The following is a 23,336-nucleotide window of genomic DNA, read 5'->3' as shown; positions in this document are numbered from 1 at the left end:
ATCCAGCAATAACTGTCCTTTTTCCATTCTTCTGTTAGCAAGCTTGATCTGATTTTTGACCCGCTACCTGACTGAGAGGTTTGGTGTGCAGCCTGTTGCCTGTAGCTCTTCATCTAATGGCTCATTGTGGCTGTTCCTTCTTGCCCTGCAATATTTCAAACTGATCAGCTGTCAAAAAATGCTGAGAATTACTGTTTTTTTGTTTTGTGGAAGCACTTTTGATGGATGATATGAATCAAAATTTACTGACAAGCACATCTGTTTTTCCTTTGACTACTTAAAAAATAAAAGTCAACTCTTGTTTTGCCAGTTAAATGTTTTTAATGTGAAGCTGCAGTAGTAGGGAATGTTTGGTTTGCATCAGCAGTAACTTTATACAGTTTGTAATGCTGCAGATATATAAACATTGCAATACATAAATCAGTAGCCACTCTGTAAGCCAAATGTAAGCTTTGGTGGGCCGGATGTGGCCCTTGGGGCATCCAATTGATAGTCATTGGCCTATATGTCATTATAAACTTTCTAATAACACAGCAAATTCACTCCAAAGAGATGAATGTGAGAAGTTGACCAATTTCCAGCCAGTTGGCATCACTAGAGTGATAATTGTAACCGTAAACACCAGCCCAGTCAACAAAATTACACCACTCCAGCAGATCATACTGACGTGTGCTTTTGCGCTCCTTTTAACCCCTCCGACTCTTGTCCGTCACTTTGCCTCTCACTCCTCCACATCCGATTTTCCCAACTTTTCCTCCTCCCCTTTCGTCTCCTCCCTGTATGTGGCGCTCTGTATTCAGTGACCCTCAGCTAGCATTTTGGGTTCAGGTCAAACTGAATTACTGAGGAATGTTCCCCTGTTCAATGGCCGGCCCAGTGGGCCTCAGCATGGGAGCACTTCCCCTTCATTGACAGCCAAGGGACTTTCATTTTAGAGGAGGGGGGGGCAGCTCCTTCCAGACAACTTTCCCATATAATTCCCACTGTCTCTGCAGTAGTACCGTGGAGCCATGAGCCAAAGCAGCCAGTTTAATGATGTGTACGTGTGAGGCACATCTCAGGATCTCGCCAGCCCGAGCCTTGTTGAGACACTCTGCTTCTGTGACTGCAGGCCATCCAGCTCAATTAAGGGTGCTTTGAATGCATTCCTCCCCTCAGCCTGCTCTACATTTATCTTCCCCCACGAACAGCACGTGGGAACTCTAAAAACAGTCCCACAGAGCTCTTTTGGGCTGGTACGAAACTGTTTTTGCAAGTACATCATTTGAAAAAAAAAAAAATACAATTGCTCAATATAGGATTTTGATGTTTTGCCAGGCTGCACATTTTGGATTCAAAGGGCCAGAATGCATTGTATTCCTGCTGAAGTCTCATGCTTTGTGTTTCGCTGAATGTTAACAAGTTGGAAATCCAGAAAAATGGGACTATCAGATGTCTTTTCTCCATGTCTCCTGTTGGCTTAACTTAGAGTAATGTCACTCAGGAAAAACATAAAGTTTAATGGTCCGGCACAATTTATAACCAATAAAAGGCTTTTATTTGCAAGCTATCAATGGCTTATTGCATGCACTGACTGTTTTGCCTGGAGACAAAGCTTTGCCCAGACACCCTCACTGACTGTTAAGTGATGTCATTAGAGACGGAGCATTTTTGTGGTTTCTAAATGGATGAACTCGCTCCATGTGAGTTCACCAAGGTGCGAAGACTGGTGGGCTGATTTTGCATTTACTACTTTTAAACAGCCTGTTTTCCAGTCAGAACTGGCTTAAAATAATATTTCTCTTAACATAATGAGCATCTTGGCTCGCAAACATAAACTTTTGTTTTCTCTTTGTAAAAGCTTTTGTTTAAGTCTCTCATATCCATGCCTCAAAAAAAATCCACTAGTGTTTCAGTTCTTGGAAAAAAATCCCAAAATTGGATTTGTTTTTTGGGTCATAGTCATGCATGCCAGCAGTTTACAAGATAATATGGTGTTGTCCTTGTTTAAACACTGCCTTCCTGCTGACACACTTTCACAGTCGCATGCATGTCACAAGTTTTTAGATCAAAGCGTCAAAAAGCCCACTTTGGGAGCCTTCCTCTTGTTTCATATTTCTTTCTTGTCACGGTGATACTTTCAACAGAGCAAGCCCGTTTACGAGGTTGGAAAGCGGGTCAGTGTCAGTGTATTTGAGGTTGTGCGGGGCGGGGAATGTCAACAAACTTCAGCTCCCCACTATCTTGGCTGTAAATCACGGGATAATAGCGGGAGAAACATGCAGGACCTCGTCCAGTGGCTGGAGGTGTTGGCGCAGCTGGAAAGGAAGTGCATAGAAGGCTGCTGGAGAAGCTCACCTTCGTGCAGTAAAACTCCTTTCCAAACACCTCTCTTGTTGAATTTAGGGTCTTTTAGCCATTTGCCATTACTCTGAGTGAATAACAATGAATACAGTGGCTTTTAATTACTTTATGACCAGCATGTCAGAGTGCCAGAATGAGAACGCTATGGTAATGTTCCTGTGACAACTGGGACCAATCTGTAGGTCTTGATTTGTACTCATCAGCAAGTAGAATTGACCCTTCCTTAGACTCACTCCTTCTCACTCTGTTCTCTGTGCTGACAGTTGACCAAGCTTGGTACCATGATCAGCTTTCTCCATACTTGTTTTTTGTACTTAGATATGCTGATATGTGTTAGGCTTGTATATCTTAAAAGGAACATTTTAAAGGTATGTAAATATGAAAGCAACATCTATTCACATCTTTAGTTAGCTATTAAAACACCGTGTATACACTGTATTAATCACTAGCTCACCAGTTATTGTTAATGAAATTGATGGCGCCTGCCTTTCAGTCATTGATTTCAGCTGATATAATGTGGCACAAATTACGGTTTTGACAGGAATAGCCATGGACTGAAAGAGAAAAGCAAACTTTTTGACACATATTAATTTGGTGGACTAAATAGTGGTTTGACAATCAAAGGCATAGCATACCACATATCTTCAGAGTCTGTCACAATAATTTATCACACATTTAATTGATAATTCCTTTCATATTGCTCATGTAAAGCTTGAGCTCATATTAATCCCACATTGCAATGTCTCTGCAGGAAATTCACTTTAGTCAAGTCTAGACTTTGCTTGGAGATAAGATTATACTCATGTCAAAGCATGGTTTTAGAAATAACAAGTTGGTTTTGTGCATAAGTCATACTTACATAAGTCCCTGGCCAATTGCTGTGTAAAGATTCAGATTGTCTGTTTTGGAAAATTACCAGAGGCCATCCCAATTCTTGGAACAGAAAGGTGAGAGGGGGTTTCAGACACTGTTTGACGATCCAACAAGGAGTTTATAGATGGTATATTGATGCCTTCAAGGGCATCTGTAGATTGCAGAGGGTGGCAGAGGAGCACACACCTTTCAAATTTCAAAAATACATTATGCCACTCCGAGAGCCAAACAAACTGATTGATCAGTCCAACTTGCGAAGAGCTTGTTTGGAAACAGGACTGAACATGTTAACATTATACCTAAAGTTCATCCAAGTAACACATAAACCACTTAAGTTTCTGCTGTCAAAGCTCTTAATAATTTCTCCTGCTGCCCGGTTTAGCTCCTTCTCTACCCTGCCAAGAGGCAGAGAGAAAGTGACTGCTCGAAATTCAGTTGTAATATCAGATCAGAAGTTGAATGACTATATTGGTAGGCACTGGTCAAAATATTAAGTCTTTTGGCCACCGCGGGTCAACTGTCCACGGTGGACACTGGCAAGCTGGCATGCATTTTTGTGATACACATATTTGATTTGGCATAGGATTTTTATGCCAGATGCCCTTCCTGATGCAACCCTCCCCATTTTATTTAGCAATTAGGAATTAGGATGCACATGTAGACGGGAGAAGGTGGGGATCAAACCATTAAGTTGTGGTCAGTAGATAGTTCAATCGAAATATTCAGTCTCAGCCATCTGAATATTAATGATATGATAATTGATACTTACTTTCATGGTATTGTAAAGCTCAATTCAGCCACCTCGACAAGCTCAGTGGTAAAAAGGGCGCACACATGCTTTAGTTCTATCACACGTTTCATCCATTGTTCTGTATTTCACAACCTGGCCGGCCTGGTTGAAGTAATTGGGGAGCAGGGACTCACATTTACTACTGTACCGTAACACTAGAAGGTTCTGCTGACTCATGGAGACCGTGCAAAGCCTAAAGGGTGTTTTACACCGGCTGTCAACACATCGTTTTCAGAGAGAGGGGCAAACAGTAGCCCTTTACAGAGGCAGACAAATGGCCGCTTCACATACAATAGAAACAAAGGTACAGTAAATAGAAGCCCTCGAACCGCAGGTCTGCTGCATATGTGTTTGCGGGCACACGTTGCTGGGCAGCTGTTGCAGACGTCCCGTTGTCATAACCATTCTGTTCTTTCAGTTCTTCCTTAGAAGTTGGGTATTCAATTTAATACATCACACACTAATACATCAGACTTTGCTTTGCTATTTCACTTCCCATCCCTTGATAGGTGCTCAATATCTTTTATAAATCAAACATAGCCACGTCAGAAATTATCTTTGGTTTTTTGACTTCCTGATGAAGGTTGGATGTCATGTCAGAGTTTGTTTGTTTTAAGGTCTAACATGACAAATTCATGCCAATAAAGGTGTTTTAATTGATTTAGAAAAGAATTCCTTGGAGTTTTTTGTGATTTTGTCATATACATGTGCTCCGATCAAAAAAGAACCTCAACAAAGGAAGTTCTCCTAGCCAATCTTTTTTTTTTTGTATCTTAGGTCTGCAGAAGTGAAAAAGAATGTAGGATTGAATCTTCTCTTTCATTATCCATTTATCATTTGGGAATTCATTGCATCTTGCCTCTATCTATGATGACTGGCTTTTCTTGCCGCCATTGAGTTTAGAAATGGCAAAAACTTTTGCCTTTCGACACGGTTGGATGACATGTTGTTTGAACTAGCTCATTTCATGCATACCCTGGCATTACGCTCAAAGATCTCTTGAGATTTTACATGTATCTTGGCAGAAGTACAGTATGATTCCCGAAAAACCAGGCTTTGTTTATCCTGTCTGAAAGCACCTTACAAAACACAGGTAGACTCCTACAGTAAATCATGAGGTAATTGTAGTCCAGTGTGAGGGATGCTTTACTTAAACTCAATTATGTGTCACAGTGTGTGATTCAAGCGAGACGGGAAAAACTTAAACACACACACGGGATTATTACCTGTTGGAATGTGAGCGTGTGGCTGGGCCTTTTGATAAGCTCGATTTGAAAACAAGGTATGTCTGAAAGGTTTTTTTCTTTCTTCTGGTGGGGTGCAACTTGCAGCTCTATCTCTTGCTCTGTTGCTCTGTATCAACATATCTTTCTGCTTCTTCATATCTGGGGTTGCTCAGGTCAAGCGAAAGTGCATCTTTTCAGTTTGGAGTCATCTCTCTTTTATGATTTGGGCATAAAAGATTCAAAAATGTGTGTGAGAGTATATGCATGTCTCTGCTTATCTTTGCCAGTGTGTTTGTACATGTGTGTTCATGCATGTGTCTATGAGTTGCCCCTCGTGTGCTCACGTCTAGCCCCCGTCTTCATTCTTCATGAGCCGTGCTGGTGAGTAAACCCTCGCAGCAGACAGGCGGGCAGGCGGGCGGGTGCTGCGGCCATTTTTAAAGCACATCTGCTCATCCACAATGTTTCGTTTCGTCTGGACAGGAATGCGTCTGTGGCTTGGAAACAATTGAGGTCAGGCCCTGCTCACAGAATAAGAAAACATTTAGGGAGACAGACAGGCAGGCAGGGGTAATCCACGCTTGGCGAGAGCATTCCTCAGAGCTCAGGAGGAGTCTCGGAGGATTCCTCATGTCTGATTTTCGCTGCTTCAGAAGTTTGGAAATGCAGAGCACGCATTTGATCTGATCTTGGCCTACAAAATGATGTATTTAAATCATTGCCCTCGCTCTGATTTTGCAGAAGATTGCCTCAAGTTGTGTACATATGCGATGAGACAAATCGTTTTCACACAGATTGCATCCATCAATCATGCTCTGGGAGATGTCAAACCTTCCTTAAAAACTGTAGCAAGGTTCCCTGTTGCTCTTATGCTGCACCAGTGTAATTAAGATACCCAGAGCTGAGACTTTCGCAAAGCACCGAGGGCGAGATCTTATCACAGAAACACACAAACAGCTCAGAGCATTCAACATGTTGTTGACTTTGGATAAATCTTGCTAATCTCAATCATCTAACCTTGTTTGACAGCATTACTCATTGTGGTGCGCACGTGTCAAAACAAAGTCCAATACACAACTTTATGCATTCAAAACAAACATGAATAAGGGTAAAGTTATGTCAGGGTGTTTAGATGACACGTTGTTGTGTAAAACATTCCGGTGTGAAACTCTGCATAGGAAAACAGCTTCCTTTTTTTGTTTAGAAGTTAAAAATAGTAGGAAATTATCAATATGTCCTCATATTTAAATGACAGGTTGGTAGATTGTTTTCCAGTGACTTATTTATCTAATCTAACCAGCATGTGTCAGGAGCTTTGCCATCAGAATTTGTAGGCTTATGTAATGTTATTTTGTTGGTCTGCTTTGTAAACGTGATATCTGTTCCCTTTCTGATCTTCCTCGCCTTTGACTCCTTTAATTTTCCCTATTAAAAAATGTTTTTTGGGGTCAAGGGTCTAAGTACAGAAGGTATCATACACTGCACAGGTTGTCAAGCCCCCTGAAGCAAATTGTCATTTGTGATTTTGGGATTTATAAATAAAATTTGACATACCTGACGTTTGCCATACCAGACCATCTTTACTCCCGTCATAATTGCTACGGCTGCTAGAGTTTGCCACCTAAAGGTTCATTTATGCCCGCTTTATGGACACAAATAGATATGTTTGTTTCAAATAATGTAACTGTCTCTGCCCACCCACTTCCATGTGTCCTTTGTGTTGGATATCAAGCAATACATCCACTGAAGGGTGCCTCTCAAAGTCAAAAGTCACCCCAAAGAAGGAGATGAAGGGTTGAAAGTTTCAAATTAAAAGCATGGTGACGCTGGAGGAAGTAATAAAGAGGCAAAAGATGAGACTGCTGCGTTTAATCTGTATCCATAAGCTTTCAGAAAACATATACAAATACTGATGAGGTGTACATACAGTTCTGACAGAAGGCTTCTTCCGTATCTGTATGCATATAAATAAAAGAACCTAAACAATATATGCAAATAAGGATTGTAATAAGCTGCTTGCACAGACAACCTTATTGTTGTTTTTCTGTTGAGGGTGGCCTGGAAACATAATTAATGTCATAGACATCCTCATTTTGTAAATTTTAGTCATGATGACGGTGTGTGTTTGTGATCTGACATTCCTGTTTTAGTTCCCATGATCGCAGCCAGCTAGAAGCCACATTTCTGAGAACTGAGTGTGATGAATTTTCTTCAGAGCATAAAGAAAGAAAACATCCTGTTAAGAAATGTCCCTTTTCAGACAGTAAAGACATCTCAAGGCCACATGGCAGCATGAAAAGGCGTGTGTTCTTTGTGTGCTCACAGCAGAACCTCATCACATTTCACCTCGTCAATAATTGATGGTCTGCCGTGGTGAGGTAAGGCTCATTGTGCCTGGCTGCCTGGCTGGGTGGTTGGGTGTGTGGGGTGCTGACATGTGGCTCCTGTTTTTCCGCCGCCCTCCGGTGCAGACGGGGTCCGTGGCTGGAGACGGGGGGTCAGGAACCAGCTGTGGGTGAAGCGGTGGGAACAGGCACAGGTCAGGCTGCCGTTCAGCAACCATGATGGCGCTTCCTGGTGATTGATTGGAGCTGCCTAATGCATTGGGACCAATTGAACGGTCACAGATGTGCAAACCCCACCCCTCAGATGCTTGAGACAGATGAGAGTGTTTACGCTGAGGGCTGATTTTGATGCCATCTTGGTATTTGGTGTTCGACTCCAGAAAGACTCATTAACACTTTGATGATGTTGCCGTGGTTTGTTAATGCAAGATGGTGAGGTGGGACCCAATATTTGTTTAAAGAATGAAGAAAATTAAGGATGAAATCATGAGATTACACACAAATAAAGATGCTAATTAGAACCATAAAGGGTCCTATGCTATGTCCCAATAGGAGAACCCTAACTTCCAGTTACAACCCCTTCAGAGAGTTCTACCTTGAACCCAAAGTAAAGGGTTATAATGGGAACCATCTGTGAATAGATCCACTCAGAACCCCAAGGAGCTACTGAGACCCATTTTATATTCCAAGAGTTTTATGTATAGCCCACCCAGGAGATTCTCCTAAGAACCCCTTTATATTATGGTACAAAGAACCCCAAAAGGGTTCTCTGGATTACACTTTATTCAAAAAAAGGGTTCTTCAGTAGCAAGTGGTTCTGAGTAGAGCCTCCACCCTTCACTAAGAGCCCCTATTTCTCAGAGTGTAGAGTTGTGCCAGGTGTTAAAAGGCTAATAATATAAATTTGGACATTTTTACAGCCTGAAGTTGACATAGTCATTTTTCATCTCGTCTCGACTTGTAACTCTGCTTTCCTGTCAGACAGGGTTGGATGTTATAACTTATCAAACGCCTCGATAAGCTCATTGTCCCACACCGGCGGCTGGGTGAAATTTTGGATCGGTGCAGAAGGTTACATAACTCAGGCCGTAGGAGGATTAAGGATGGGAATGACCGGTCCAGAGTCGGAGCCAAAATGTAGCCAGAGTCCCTCTGAACAGGATGCCCTGTGTGTGCCACGGGGATTGCGTGCGTATCAGAGCTCTTAACTCAGCAGGAGTGCAGACGCTAATACATAAATGCATGGCAGCTCTACTCTCATCCAAACATTTATGCATCCCTCCTGGCCTCTCTGTGTACATTTGTGGTTCTGAACGATTGAAATGTTTAGCCCGCCGTAAGCCTCGATGACAATATTGGGAGGAAGGTTTATATTTATGCATCTTTTATACATCCTGATGCGTGTTTTTATGTCAGTATGAGTAAGTGCTGCATCATTATGTGGTGTTTAATCTGTTGACATCTTTCTGTGCAGAGGAGAGATTAAACATACTTAATAATAAGATGTACAGTACTGACAGAGAAACACACTTAGAAATAAGAGTTCCAAAAGGGTTCCTGAAGGGCTGTGGTTCCACCTAGAAGCGTTTGTTATTTAAGAACCTTTTTTTTTTTTTTAATAAAGGGATTGTCAAGGGTTTGTTTTGATACTAATATAGGAAGGTTCTTTATCTAGACCTTGGGTTCTAGATAATATATAGATATGGGTTCTTGGTGGCACCCTTAAAAGATGGAAAGCTTGTGCATAGAACCCCCAGAGATGGTTCTGGGTTGAACAGTTACACCATAGAGGGGTTCTCTGTAGAACCTCTCATAGTGATTTCTGGGTGAAACTTTTCAGATGTGGTTCAAGCTATAACTCTTTCTGTTGGACTCTAGGTAGAACTCTCTATAAGGGTTTGAAGTGACACTAATATAAAAGGTTTTACCAGGAACTAAAAAAAGGGGTCTCCTACAAGCTGTGGAACTGTTTATGGTTCTAATTATCACCTTTATTTATTGAGTGCAGGAGACCAAAAAGCAACAGACAGCATTTTTCTCTCTTTCATTATGTGCTCAACAGCAAACAATGTACAATGGATTAAACCACCTGTATTGAGGAGCCGTGATAACAGTGATGAAAACACGGCTAAGCGTCTGCCTCCCACAATGCAGTTCAAAGCACATGGGTCCAACGTGTCAGCTCAGGTTGGCAAACGCTCTCGGCGTGATTGATCCTCCCTCAGCCCTGACAGATCGTGTCTTTGCATGCCGCCACCGCGACGCTCTGAAGCAAACAGTCGGCACGTTGTCTCAACGTGAGCTGGAGGAAAAAGCGTGTGTGAGGGGTTTACACAGTGTCTGAGCAGGGGAAGAACGTGCAGAGGAAACATGGTTGATCTGCTGTGAATGCAACAAGGCTGGTGTCATGATTGCTTGTGTGCTGTGCTGTCTTCATCTCAGAGGAAGGGATGTAGAGTGTTTGATGCTGTGAGAAGAAGGGAAATAATCTTTGAGGTGTACAAAGTGTGTGTGGGTGGACAGCAGATGGTGTCAGCTGAGAATATGAGAGGAAAACTTCACAAACATATTATATGTTTGTGTATAATTTTGCTGAACATATGCTGAACCTTTTTTTAAGGAACTAAGAGAATCTGCCTTGTTTTAAAGGTCCAGTGTGTAAAATTTTACATTAAAGGTGCAGTATATAAGAATGTGCAGCAACACAAATCATTTTTTTCTTGCCAACTTTCTTGTTTGCCCATGCAGCCTGTGGACGGAAATGTTAAAGTTCAGATGAAATGAAAAACACTGAAATAACACTTTTAGGTCCTATTCCCAATTTTATTGCACATCTATGTACAGAAAATAATATATTTTATTGTCTAATGAAGTTTCTTCTTGCAAAACAAAACATTATGCATGCTTATGTAGGCCAGAACCCACCAAAACTTGATTGTGTATGTTTGTGCAGATATCCTTATATGACCGAGTCTGCTTCTTGCTGCATTAACTTTTGATGCATAGAAACGGGAACACTGGAGTAAACTTGAAAAACTGTGTGTGTGGAAGAGGAATGAGGGCAGGGTTGTCAGGTGGTTTTGCCTGCTCCGCTGAAGCTCGGCACGATTCCTCCCGCCGGTAAGGCCTCTGGTGCTATCAGGTGATTCCAGGTCACTGGGAACTGCTGGAGGTCCACGTCGACACTGCTCTCGATTGGCTGCTGGAATTTACTCAGCCAAGCTTTATATTTGGAGTCAAAGAGGAAGAAAAACAGCAGAGGAGAAGGAGGAGGAGGAGGAATGTATACACGGTCAACTGTCAGCTTGGCCTTTCATCACATGCTCGGATGTACAGGATAAAGGCATGGGCTGTAGCCTGAAATAATTCCTGATTCGTCACAGTCAAGTGTGAAATATATACAGTGTGCTCAGTCTATAGAGCAAGTAGATACATTCAATGCATATACTTAATTTTCCAGAACCTCCAGCCATTGTGGAAGCATTTCTTCCTCTTTGACATGTCAGTCCCCAGCATTGAAGTATAATTCTCCTTACAACAACTTGTATCTTATCTTTACAGTTCTGCAAATGATATTTTAGCCACTTAAAAAATGTCCACCTAAAACTAACCAATATCAGTTTAAATGTGCACTATATTTAGAGTATTTTCTCTGCTTTACTGTACTTTACATTATATAAGCCAAATATCACTCTCCAAACCAACCACACTCCACAGGCAAAAACAAGGAGGTCACACAATAATGCAAACAAACTAAAATATTGAGGCAGTTGTATAGCAAGATGCTCCCATGTTCTGCAAGGTAAAATCACTGATTTTGTCAGTGGTTGATGTGGAGAGAGCGATACAAGGTGGTTTTCTGACAGAAAAAGCAGAATAAAGTAAGAGGCAAAGTAAAGCGGTTAAGTTTCCATCTACTTATAAAATAACAGCCGTTTTAAATAAAACTGAATAGTCTTAATTCTGTTTTGGAAGATCTTAAATATTTAGTCACTGAATGCTGTAATTGCTGTCTACAATTGTCCAAAATGTATTCCAAGCACCAGAGTTGAATTTGAATGCTACCATTACCTTGTTACAGATTTTTTTTTTTAGGTTTTTGCTACCAGTTATTTTAATGCTGCTTCATTATAATTTTGAACTGACAGTACATATATTTACTCAGAAGAGTAGGCCTACACCCATATTTTCATATTGGATGTTTAGTCTTATTGCACCCTGCAGCAGTCAGATGGTCAAACGGGTTGTAAACAAACCAAAAGTTAGCCAAACTTAGTCTATTTGGAAGAGAAAATGAAGACAAATGGTTTAGACTGACCGTACTTGCCATAGTCGTGTGCACCATGTTTTCCTTTACAATGAGGGCTTATTACAGTCATTACGGGTGCCCTTATTTCTGATTTTTACCTCCAAATAAAGTTTATATAATGTGGAAAAAAACATTGGCTGATTGTTTGACCGCTCATGTTTCTTGGCCGGTAAGACTTTGTTAAATCGATGTCGTGTTCCCAGATTTCACTAATTACTTTTGTGAGTGCAGTGTTTTCACAACCATTAGAAGCAATGACCATAACTACACAAATAAGACAGGAGACACAATAAACTGGAATTATCCTTTAAGATAAGGCATTCAACAAATGGAAACTGTGTTCTTGTAATGACCCTTTTGGTGGAACATGTACGTGACACAATAAAGACTTTATCATCTGACACTTTGCATATATCAACGACAGTCTTCTACAAGAGGTGGATTGAGATAAAGATCAGGACACAACAGCCTTTGGGATAGACTTGGCTTGCTTAGCCCAAAGTCAAAGCTGACATTACTGCAAAACATGAAATTTATTGTAATATTGTGTGTTTAGCTAGCTAATGTCAACTAACGTTAGTATACTTGCTTATGAGGAAAAATTGCCTGCTAGCTAACACAGAACAAAACTGTCTTAAGAGGACAACGTCAGCTAATTCATCAAGACTCCTGAGGCTGATCTTGCTGATGAAGTGGCTACCTTGCCCTTTGCTAATTGATCAGCTCCCAACAGCAGATCCATGCACATTATTTATCGCTATCTAGCTAACCTGAACTTTCTTGCTCGCTATCACTAGCAAATAGCATCTGAGTTTCTATGTTAGCTGGCTAGTTTGCCAAATTACTTCCTAGACTGATAGCCAGCTAGCTAATACTGTCTTGAGTGGATAACATCAGCTAATTCATAAGTCCAAGTCCTAGCTAGCTAACGTAGCAAAATATTGTTTTGAGTGGATAATAAAAGCAGATAGTTAGCTAGGCAACATAGCAAGATACTGTCTTGATTGGATAACATCAGCTAATTCACCAGTCAAATTGCTTGCTAGCTAACATAGCAAAGTACTACCTTAAGTGGAACATGTACTGAATGTTTTAGTGGAGGATGAAAACTTTATGACATGGTTCTTTGCATATATCAACAACAGCCCTCTACAAGAGATTGCTAGTGATAAACTTCTTGATACCTTCATCTTGGTCTCAGTTTATACAGCTGGTAAAAGTTTACAAAGTGAGTGATTGGTCAAACGTCTTGACTCAATTGGGATTAAAATGCAAATGACAAGCTATATATTTATGTCACTCTGTCTAATAAAGAATGTACCTGATTACACATGACATTGATGTGTGCTTGAACACTGTCCAAATATGATATAACCTTACGCCAAATGTTGCCGGTGAGCAGGTTTCTGTAGAATAGTGTTTTGAATACCGCTCGTGCCAGTTACTATAATTATGTATAACACAGAATGTCAAATTGCTCTATATTTGGCGATGATTTTCTCCGGGCGCAGTTGGCTTATGCTCTGTTGCTCCTGGAACATGCCTGTGCATAAGTGGCCTGAAACTTAACCCCTTACAGGGCTGACGCTCAGCCATAACACAGACTGGAGGAATGCCAGGTCGGTCCTGTTTAACAAAACAGTATCTGCAGTGAGAAGTTCCAGAGACTTTTTTTTTTCCTCCTGATTTTTTTCAAGGTGGTGTAATGGTTTGGAGCATACAGTATGGTGTAATCAGAAGAGACACATTGTGTAACTGGAACATGAGTGTGTTAGTCAGTATCAGGTGTGCGGCATGCAGTCACACACTTTCGCACAGTCTTTCACTTGAATTTATGGGAAGTCACACGTAAAAACACCTTCACTTTAATGAATGCATGAAGTCACACATTTATGAATGCACAAACACACTAATGCAAACATAATACACACCCAAACACACCCCCTTGTCTCACAGCCTTGGCACTTTGCTTGACTACCTCCCGGATTTGTCACCACCGCACCGTGTGTTTCACAATTGGCGTGCCAGGCTCGGCTTTCCTAATTCACTCCGGTCCCATTAGAGAGAAATAACGCAGCGGCAGCGGGAATGGCTCCCGCCACCAGCAGCAGCATTAGCTCGTAGCTCAGCGCTCCATTTTCAGTCCAGACGGTCAAATCATCCGTCAACCATACATCCCCAGCTGCCTCTTAATCACCAGGGGTTTTTCCCGGCAGGTAAGCCGCTCAGATACAATGATGTCTTGTCAGAGGCGATGAGAAGATGTTAGTCATGAGTTATTTTGGGGAGTTTGGGGAGGCTGGTGAGGGGGTTTGGGTGTCTGCTCTACTGAAGAAATGTGAGAAATGTGCAGGTGATTGTGATTACTTGTGGCTGTCTGCTGTATACACGCCTTTATTAGGTCCCATGGTCCCATATTAGGTGGCTTTGAGTGTTGTTTTCTTGTCAACACAGAAAGTCAAGAACAATACTTGTGTCCTGATTTTTTTCTGGAGCATGTTGTTTCCTATTTTCTTAAAATAGCTTCTGTTTATTTTTTGTGCTTTTATTCTTCGTCATATGTTATTGTTTTTGTTTTTTACTGTGTCTTTTACGATTGATTTTTGCACCTTTTTGCAATATTACTATAAGAGTTGAACCAATAACTGTACTGTTACTGGTACAATACCTTTTATGTACTTTATCTATTTGTAATGACAAAAATGTAATTTCAGCATTTCAGTGTTGTTATTATGAAAAATACTAAGCTAATGTCAACCAAAACAGTAAAAAAAAAATCAGTTATTTCAAACAACTGGTTATCCAACTAGTTAATGGCTATTTTAGCATTTTTATGGACAAATTTCCCTTGGGACAACAAATGTCTCAAAGAATTTGCTCATTAATGAAAATGCTTCTTGAAATCGCCATGTTTTAACCATTATGTGTAATTGTTTTTATATTTCTGCTCCATTTGTGATTGATTTTTGCACTTTTTTGCACCACATTTTGTTTTTTGGAAGTGGTGTGTGAGCAACACCTGAGTCCAAGACAAATTTCCTTGGGGACAACAAAGTATGCCCCGTGTTACCTTAAATATTTGCTAATTAATGCATGAATTAGCTTAATTAGTAACTTGATTAGCATATTTGGCCATGTATATAAGGGTGATAATTGGTGGACATCAGGCAGCTCATGTGCCTCTTGTGTCAACACATTGTGTTGACTTGTGTAGTACAACATTTAGAGGACTGTATTTACATATTTATGAATGCTAACAGAGTATTTGACATTAGAATGAATGAAGCAGTATATTCAGGATTCGAACACACTGCCAGAGGAGGTGTTTTCCTCCTCAACACATTTGTTGTGCTCTCAGACACTTTGGATAAAAACACTTGCCGACTGACAGGCTTTCAAACAAACAGCGTATATGTCTTCCCTCCTGGAGCAGTGTGTTTCAGTTGTGCTTCAGTTGTTGTGATACCTCAGGAGAGGCCATAAAAAAACAGAGTTCTTTATTATCTGTGCTAGTGTGCCAAGATTTATCCCATTAAAGCCTGGAATGCCCTCACGTGGGAAATGGATTGGACGCGCACAGTCAATTTCTTTGTTTAGGCTGCTTCACGTGTGTGTGTGTGTGTGTGTGTGAGGGGGAGTGAAAGTGTGTTATGAGGATGCCCTGCTTTTTGTTTCCTCTGAGCTATTTTTGTCTGGACAGAACTGCAAGCTCTCTGTTTTGCGTGGTTAGCGGATGACCCCGTCTTCTCACTGTACACTCTTCCAAATGGGTTCTTCCTGGAGGGGAGGTTCTACCCAGATCAATTTTCTTCTGAAGAACCATTTTTTGAAGCAGGGTTTTATCAAGGGTTTGAGGGGTTCCAGAAGCCCCCCCTTTGAAAGAAAGAGTTCTTGAAGGATTGTTGAAATCCTTCAAGAACTCTGTCAGCAAGGGTTCTTTGTGTCTTAATATAGAGGTGTGGGTTCTAAATCCTTGGAATATACACAGGTTCTTAGTACCCTTGGGTGGGTTCTAGATAAATAGATAGTCAGTACCTTCTATTTGTAAGAGTGAATAGTATCTGCTGATTTGCTGCTGTGAGGTTTCCCCTCTTAGACAGAAGACAAAGATGGAAGATGAGGCTCTTTCTCTGTGACAAAAATTACATTTTCGAGAAAAACTGTGTTTAAAAAGCAGAAAATTCAAACATTATGGGTGCCAGTGACATGCAAAAATATAGGTGTCCGTCGCGGGACTCCGACCTGACTGCCTGTGTCACCCACTAAAACAATGATCACACGTTGACTCACTCTTGTTTTCTCTCTTCCTTCCTCTCTGTTTAGGGAAAAGCTGGCCGTGGCTCGCCTGCAGAGGGAAGTCGCACGGAGCAAGAGCGAAGGAACAATGGTAAAGTACAGTGGAGCTGCCCGTCCCCTATAATCTGTACAAAGCCAAAAGAGCCACACACAAATACACACACACTGTCAGACTCTGCCAAGTTGTCACAGCGGCCACAGTCAATCTTGAGTGTCACAACACTTCATCAGTTGATCGTAAATAAGACATTTCAAGAGAAATGCATGCAGAGGCAGGTGTTTGTCCAAGTCCAAACAATATTTACTGTGCCAAATTCAAATAAAATCTAAAGTTATCAATATTAAAGGGGCTCAGATTATTTGATGAGGTACTTATTGATAGTCAGGATATTAGCTGCAGTAGACAGTGGTCGGAGACTCATGAAGGGCCACCAGTATGGATGCAAAGAAATGAACTGCTCTGGGAAGGGACAGGTGTTTTAGACACTTGAAAAAGGTCCACCGCAAAGCAAATCAGTATCAGTTTAAATGTACAGCTTAGCGTCCATGTTGATACTCCTCTCTGCTTCTCTGAACTACAGGTGTGTTGATCACCACCAGCTGTAGCGAATAGACTGACTATTGGTCAGGACCTCATCCAGCCCCACTCCAAATAATCCAAACTATCCCCTTAATACTTATAATTAGGAAATATATGATCAAAAAATAAGTATGGCTCTCTGCAGACGAAGCATAGGTGAAATTTGCAATTTTACATCACAGAACACAGGAGTTTCTGGTCTACCGCTGCCTCGATCTGTTGGTTTGTTAGTCAAAAAAGACAAAGATTTACAGTCATTCAGTGCCGTCTTTCAGCATTTGTCAGTTTTTGATCATCTGTGCAAAGGAAAAACATTTGTCCCTAAAGAAATACTAGGATGTGAAGTCCTGTGTTTGCAGTGGATTGGTTAAATTTCAGCAGAATTTCTGCAGAAACAACAGGTATCCAGGTGCATGGTCAGGTTGTGTAACATCATAAAGCTGCCGCTGGGGCTTAATCTGTCAGCACGGCATTGTGCTAAGCTTTCCTGGAAATTGCTGATATTGTGCTTTCACTTCTTTTTTAAGTAAACTTGTGTAAGCAGAGCAAGAGAGTTCAGGAGGTGGAGATCTGCGTATATACGTGTACATATCTTGATTTCTGTTTGCATATGTGTCTGCGTGGACGTGTGCACAGGAGCGTGTCTAAGGGAGGTCAGCAAGTGAAAAAGTTGAACCACCACGTGACGAAGCGCAGCTCAGCTGATTGCAGCCTCTGAGCAGAGGCTCTAACCGCAGGCCCAGCTGTTTGACTGCACCCCAGTGACGCCTCTGATTCTCTTTATGGCAGCAGGCCTAAAGCAACAGCACACAAGGGCTGATACACTACGGAGATTTTCGCACTATTTTGAGTGATTCTCTATTGATCCCTGAAGGGGGAATGCTTGTTTTTTCTTCCAGCCTCTCCCCACACAGTCAGAGGAGGAGGTCATATGACGGGGTCAGATACAGAACAGCACGCACAGAGCTGAGCAAGGGCTCAGTGTTTAGCTCAAGGGCACTTCAGCAGATTCTTGGTTTTTATTGAGGCTTATTTTAGACACACTGGGTGGTACCAGAGACATGCTAAAGGGACAGTTCAGAATTTTTAGGTGGAGTTGTATGAGCTACTTATCCATAGTCAGCATATTACCTACAATAGATGGTGGTCAGAACAAGAGAGCAGGAGAGGAGAGCAGCAAAACATATTTTACCCACTTAGTTACTAGATTTTAGATTTTTTCTCCCTGCTTTAATTTGCATCAAACATCCTTTTCTGACAGAAAACTGGCTTTATAAATGCCAAATATTGCTCTCTCCAAACCAAACCAAACTCCATAGGCAAAACCTGCAATTTTACCTCACAGAACACTGCAGTTACTGGTCTACCCCTGCCTCAATCTGCTGGTTTGTTTGTATTATTGTGTGACTTCTGTGTGACCAAACTAACAATTTAAAACACCAGAGTCACACAATAACACAAACAAACTAAACCAATCGAGGCAAAGGTAGACCAGCAACTCCTATGTTCTGCGAGGAAAAATTGGTGATTTTGTTGATGGAGTTTTGTTGGTTTGGAGAAAGCGATATTTCACTTACATAACAGAAGTTTCCAATCAGAAAATGCTAACGGCAAGGTAAAGTGGTGAAAATATTCTGAATATAGCATACATATTGAATTTTGTAGGTGGATCTTTTTTTTTTAGGTGGCTAAATAGTTTTTTCTGCTGATCCTGTCCACAGCAGGACATTGTTTAGCTTCCTGCACCATACTCCTGCTGCTTCTGCAACCTGGGTGTGTTTCGACCACCATCTACTGTAGGTAATACACTGACTATGGATAAGTACCTCATGTAACCCCCTTAAAAAATCAGAACTAACCCTTTAAACCATATGTTGACTGAGAAGGAAATCTCCCATGTGAATGGTTCTTGTGGAAAATTAGTTTAATGCATTAGTTTTGCATCAGTTCATGAATGTAAACACTGAATAGAACAGTGACTAATTCAGAGTCAAAGGAATTAAGTGCAGATAGAGATGGCCATCACTTCCAGACTTGTTTATCAACCTTTCCTGAACAGCAACATAAAGACAAACTCACATTTTCACCCACTTTCACCCGCTTTCCTGCTTTGTGACTGTCACCCCAGTTATGTGAAACAGGAAGGTTGAGTATTGATTACCACAGTGAGTAGATATAGTTCGGATGAATGGAATGCGTGCATCCTCCAATGAACCTTCCAGACATCGGAGTCATGTGAGCAACCTGAGGTGTATCTAGTGACGCATCTTGGATTGTAAAAATAAACCTGGCTAAACTGATTAGTTGAGGTCACTTTCACGCCGGTATTTTGATTGTGCCAGAGCAAAGAAGAAAACCGATACATTGTAGCTTTTTAGTCAATTTTTGTGACTTATTATGAAAGAAGTAAGAGGTGTAAACGTAAAGAGAGAAAACGAAAAACCTTTTCACAGTGCTGCACTTCACTGTGGTTTATGGGTTTGTCTTCTCTGGTGGTCACAAAAAAGGTCACAAAGAAGTAGGTGCAGCCTGCAGCCAGACCCCATATGTCATAAATAACATCAGACAGCTAGAGACAGGATAGCAGCTATCAAATAGAGTGCACTCCCTTAGTTTACCTCATTTTTTTTAATGCCACAGTAATGTAGAACACAAGCCCAAAACGGTCCAGGTCTCGGTCCAGGTCTCTTCTCTATTATCAAGTGTTCTCACCTTTGTAGCTTCTATGCACCACTGCAGTTGGGTGCTGTTGATTAGAATTTTCTGCCAAACTGTGTTCCGTCATCTTTTTCTTTTGGTTTCTTAGGGCCCTTTCACATCTACCTCCTTTTGTCCAGACTTTCAGACATTTCAGTTTGATCCAATCCAAAACTACAAGTGTGAAATCTCTCTTAAAGAGCTGAACTAAATGGGCAAAATCATAGTTTAAACTGTGTTTGACACCATCCTAATGCAAGTTCCACTTCGCTCTTGATTTGTGGTACTCCCAAGGACACTTTCTCCTTCTCTTTGGTACCCATGTGCACCTAATGTTACTCCACACCTGAAGGCTCCACTTGAGTGTGTCAACACCTCCTCTTGTAACACTAACCTTGCATCCTCTGACCTCAACATAGCCCAAGAAAAATATATCATTTGCCATGCTGTGAAGGCCTGAGCTCTCAGACTCACGCGAGTGGATGACATGCTAATTATTACTTTAGAGGGGTGTGTGAATTGCTGTCTGCGCATGCACAGGGTTGAGAGAGTAAGGGATGAGTTATCTGTGCCAGACAGGAGGAGGGTGAGGGGGAGGTTGGAGGAAGAAAGGGAGGAGGGGGATATCACTAAGCTCCATTTGAAATTGGGATTATCCCCGTTGGAGTCTCCCTTGCACTCTCTCTCCGGCATTCCTGGGAGGCTTCGGAGCTCAGGCACGGTTCTTCAATGGAAATGAAAAAGAGACTGCTGCATCAAGGAGATAATTGTCAAAGTGCTGGCGGTGTGCAGTGGGAACTGCTCACCAGCCACAGCCTGTGCCCTGCAGACCCCCACACCCCGTCGCCCACTTACTTCCATGCCCACTTGCACTCCCCCCCCAGCCAACCCCCATCTTCGCCTGCCAAGGGACTAACCTAGAGAGACAGATTAAAACAGCCATGGACTTTTGAAGTGGCTCTACCCCTCCTCTGTATCTGATGCCTCTCTTTAACAGCCTCTGCTCCCTGCCTTAGTCTTCCCTCTCTACATCCATTAGTGTCTTCTGTGTAACGCGATCAGAGGGACAGAAAGCGGCAGTGCCACCCCGTCGCAGCCCTGTGCTGGTTGCTTCTGCTGAGTAGCTCCGCGGGGACGTGTTATTCTGTACCATTACCACTGCTTTGTGTAGGCAGAGAATGTGAAAGGCATCTTTATGATTGTGCAACACTGCTACAATTGTAAGCCGCAGGTCTCGCTTGTGCACTTACACAGCCGTGTGTGTAAATGAAACAGCATTAACAACACAGTTTACTGAGGAGCGTGTGTTTTAATTGGGTCTCCTGTTGTGAAACACGGCGGCTACTGGCAGTGCAGAAGCACAACACTCTTTTGTTATGGATCATTTGGGAGAATTGCATGAAACCTTGAATAATTGAATAATTTGCAATGCAATCAGTGTTTAAAGGGTACCTTTGGTATTTTTCAACCTGGACCCTATTGTCTCATGTTTTTGTGTCTAAGTGACTAATGTGGACAGCAGTTTTTGAGATTGATCGAGTATTAAGGGAGAGTGCTGCAGTCGGCAGGAGCAAAACTATGTCAAAATATGTCCACTAACAGTGCAACTGTTTTTGCTGATTCCTGATTTGGAGCACCAGAGGATAATATTTGACAACTTAGGCATTTTAGTGACACTGAAATGAGGCACATAAATCCATGTTGTGCTGAATACCAACCTTCAATATTTTATTTATTATATATAATATTTTAAAGCATTCTTCAGGAACCAGTATCAAAGTCAGGGTATCAGTCCTGGTATCAAAAGGTTTCAGAGATTTTGATCCCCATGCTTCTTCCAGCTTTAGAGGTTTCCCTCAGTGCTGGACTAATTTCTAAATTTTTTCTCTAAATTAGGCACTTAGGCACAAAAACATGGGAAAATATGGTCCAGGTTACCCATTAAGCAAAGGGGATTCGCTGCATCTGAATTTCATGACGAATGTGGCCACACAAGATGCATTTGTTATTGGTTTCAAGTTATATGGTTTGTCCTAGACCACCGTTTGTTTCTTAAACTTCATATTAAGGCTTGGACATGGTAGTTTTGGCCTGCTTCTTCTTTAAATCTCTTTCAAGAAAAACAGCAGATTCCCTGTAAAGTGTTTGATAGAGCATGGGTCATGTTTTATTCAGTTTCTTTCCAACAAGCCTGGTCTGTGTGTCTCTAGTCAAACCGCTCATTCACAGCCTCGCTGCTCACTGCTGTAGGTTTTCTCTGGAATTCTTCACACCCCAAAACCCAGAGGCGTGGTGCAGGGCAGGGCCGCTGTCTGTCTCCAGCTCTCTTTTGATGCCACTCTAAAGTGCAATCTAAGTCCGTCATGGGGCAGGATGCTGGGTTTCCTGTCAGGGAGAAAACAGAAGTGCACATGGAGGCTCGTAAAGGCAGCGCCGCCTGCACTGCTGAGGGGGCTGGTCTCTCCATTAAACAGGCATTTAAAACTGTTGGGTAAGATTATGACCACTGGAAACGGCTGTCTAAACAACATGTGAAAATAAACTTTCTGGCTTTGAGAGAAACTAGCTTTATTTTTCTTTGGGTTTTTGTGGACGCTGTCTGATATCTGAGCTTCGACAGATACAGTGGATTCACACAGTTATTTCCCGGGATGTTTCAGCATTTGATTCGTTCACGGCTGAGTGCAGCCTCCACACAAAAGATAAAGAAAAATGTTTTTTGCTTGAACTTGGCTTAATTGTTTAACTCACTTATTTAAAAATCAGATTTCTCCAGAGTATTTCATGTAGAAAATTAAGTTAAGATAAGAATGGGGCTGCTGTGAATATAAAATGGGAACGGGTGGCACAGTATGGTAAAATAGGCCCTGGAGCCAAGATAGGAATCAGCTATTTCTGTCCATGAAAACAGATTTCTCATGTGCTACAGTCTGCAAGATTGTATGCGGCATAGTTTGTACCGCTGCATCAAGTAAAATTTAGTTTGAAACTGTCTGCCCGAAACGACTGAATGCCCCTCTTTACAAGTCATTTAGTACTGGATCATTTGGTCTTATTTCCTTGTAATAAATGATACACTCCTGCTGATAAAGTTGAGGTGATTTAATTTGTCTGCTTGAGACCAGATGGTTTTTATTACACAGAAACATCTGAGAAGTCATCCTTGGAAACTGTGTGGAAAAGAGCAAAAAATACTATCACCATCTAATCTGTCACTAGCTAACTTCGACTAATCAGTTCAATGAGCCATGTTGATATAGTAGTGATGTTTTGTGACCTTCGCTGGTGTCACAGCTAAACTACACTTGTGGCTGGTTGGTTTGTATCACTTTCAAATTTATTCCGGCCAATTTTAACAACGAAAGTTGGAAGACTGTCCTCAGACTGACTTGTGAGTCTAGGAGATTGCGGTGGTGGACAACCATGCAGTGTGTAACAACAACAAGAGTTTGCATCCAGTCTCAGACCTTGACCAAACCAAGTGTTTTTGTCACCCATTTTTAACCCTAAACTTAACCATATTTTCTTTGCCACAACTATAATCCTTCCCTAATCTAAACTAAATGTTTGACTTGTCTAAACATACATCAACCACAGTTTATTTTCCATAATAACAAGGTTTCTCTAACTTGATAAATGATACAATAGTTTCCATGAGCACATATTGCAGAAAAGTGTGCATTTGATATTTTAAAAAGTATTGTTTTAATCTGAGGTTTTTAAAATATTAACAGATGAAAATAATCAATAACATGATTCACATTTGAAAAAAGTTTCACTGGACTGGCAGATTGCATCAGCTGTTTTGAGATTTTAAAATAATTACTGGATATAAGCCTGGCATCCTTTGGACTGCATCTTTTCCACAACTGGGTCA

At 41.4% G+C, this 23,336-nt stretch overlaps 1 protein-coding gene across 3 annotated transcripts in view; it reads left to right on the top strand.

Annotated features, from left to right (window-relative positions):
* The window catches only part of LOC146304592 (nck-associated protein 5-like), a 186,851-nt gene that overhangs the window by 81,764 nt on the left and 81,751 nt on the right, over positions 1-23,336 (top strand). For all 3 annotated transcript variants that reach the window (XM_084713426.1, XM_084713427.1, XM_084713429.1), the window contains one exon: positions 16,210-16,273. In XM_084713426.1, coding sequence (XP_084569552.1) covers positions 16,210-16,273 — 64 coding nt within the window. The remainder of the gene's footprint in view (positions 1-16,209; positions 16,274-23,336) is intronic.

The sequence above is a fragment of the Lutjanus erythropterus genome, chromosome 24 (assembly GCF_056507025.1).
Source record: "Lutjanus erythropterus isolate fLutEry1 chromosome 24, fLutEry1.hap2, whole genome shotgun sequence".
In the NCBI taxonomy this organism is placed as follows: Eukaryota; Metazoa; Chordata; class Actinopteri; order Lutjaniformes; family Lutjanidae; genus Lutjanus; species Lutjanus erythropterus.
Note: the sequence above shows the minus strand (reverse complement) of the source record. Positions and strands in the feature narration are given on the sequence as shown.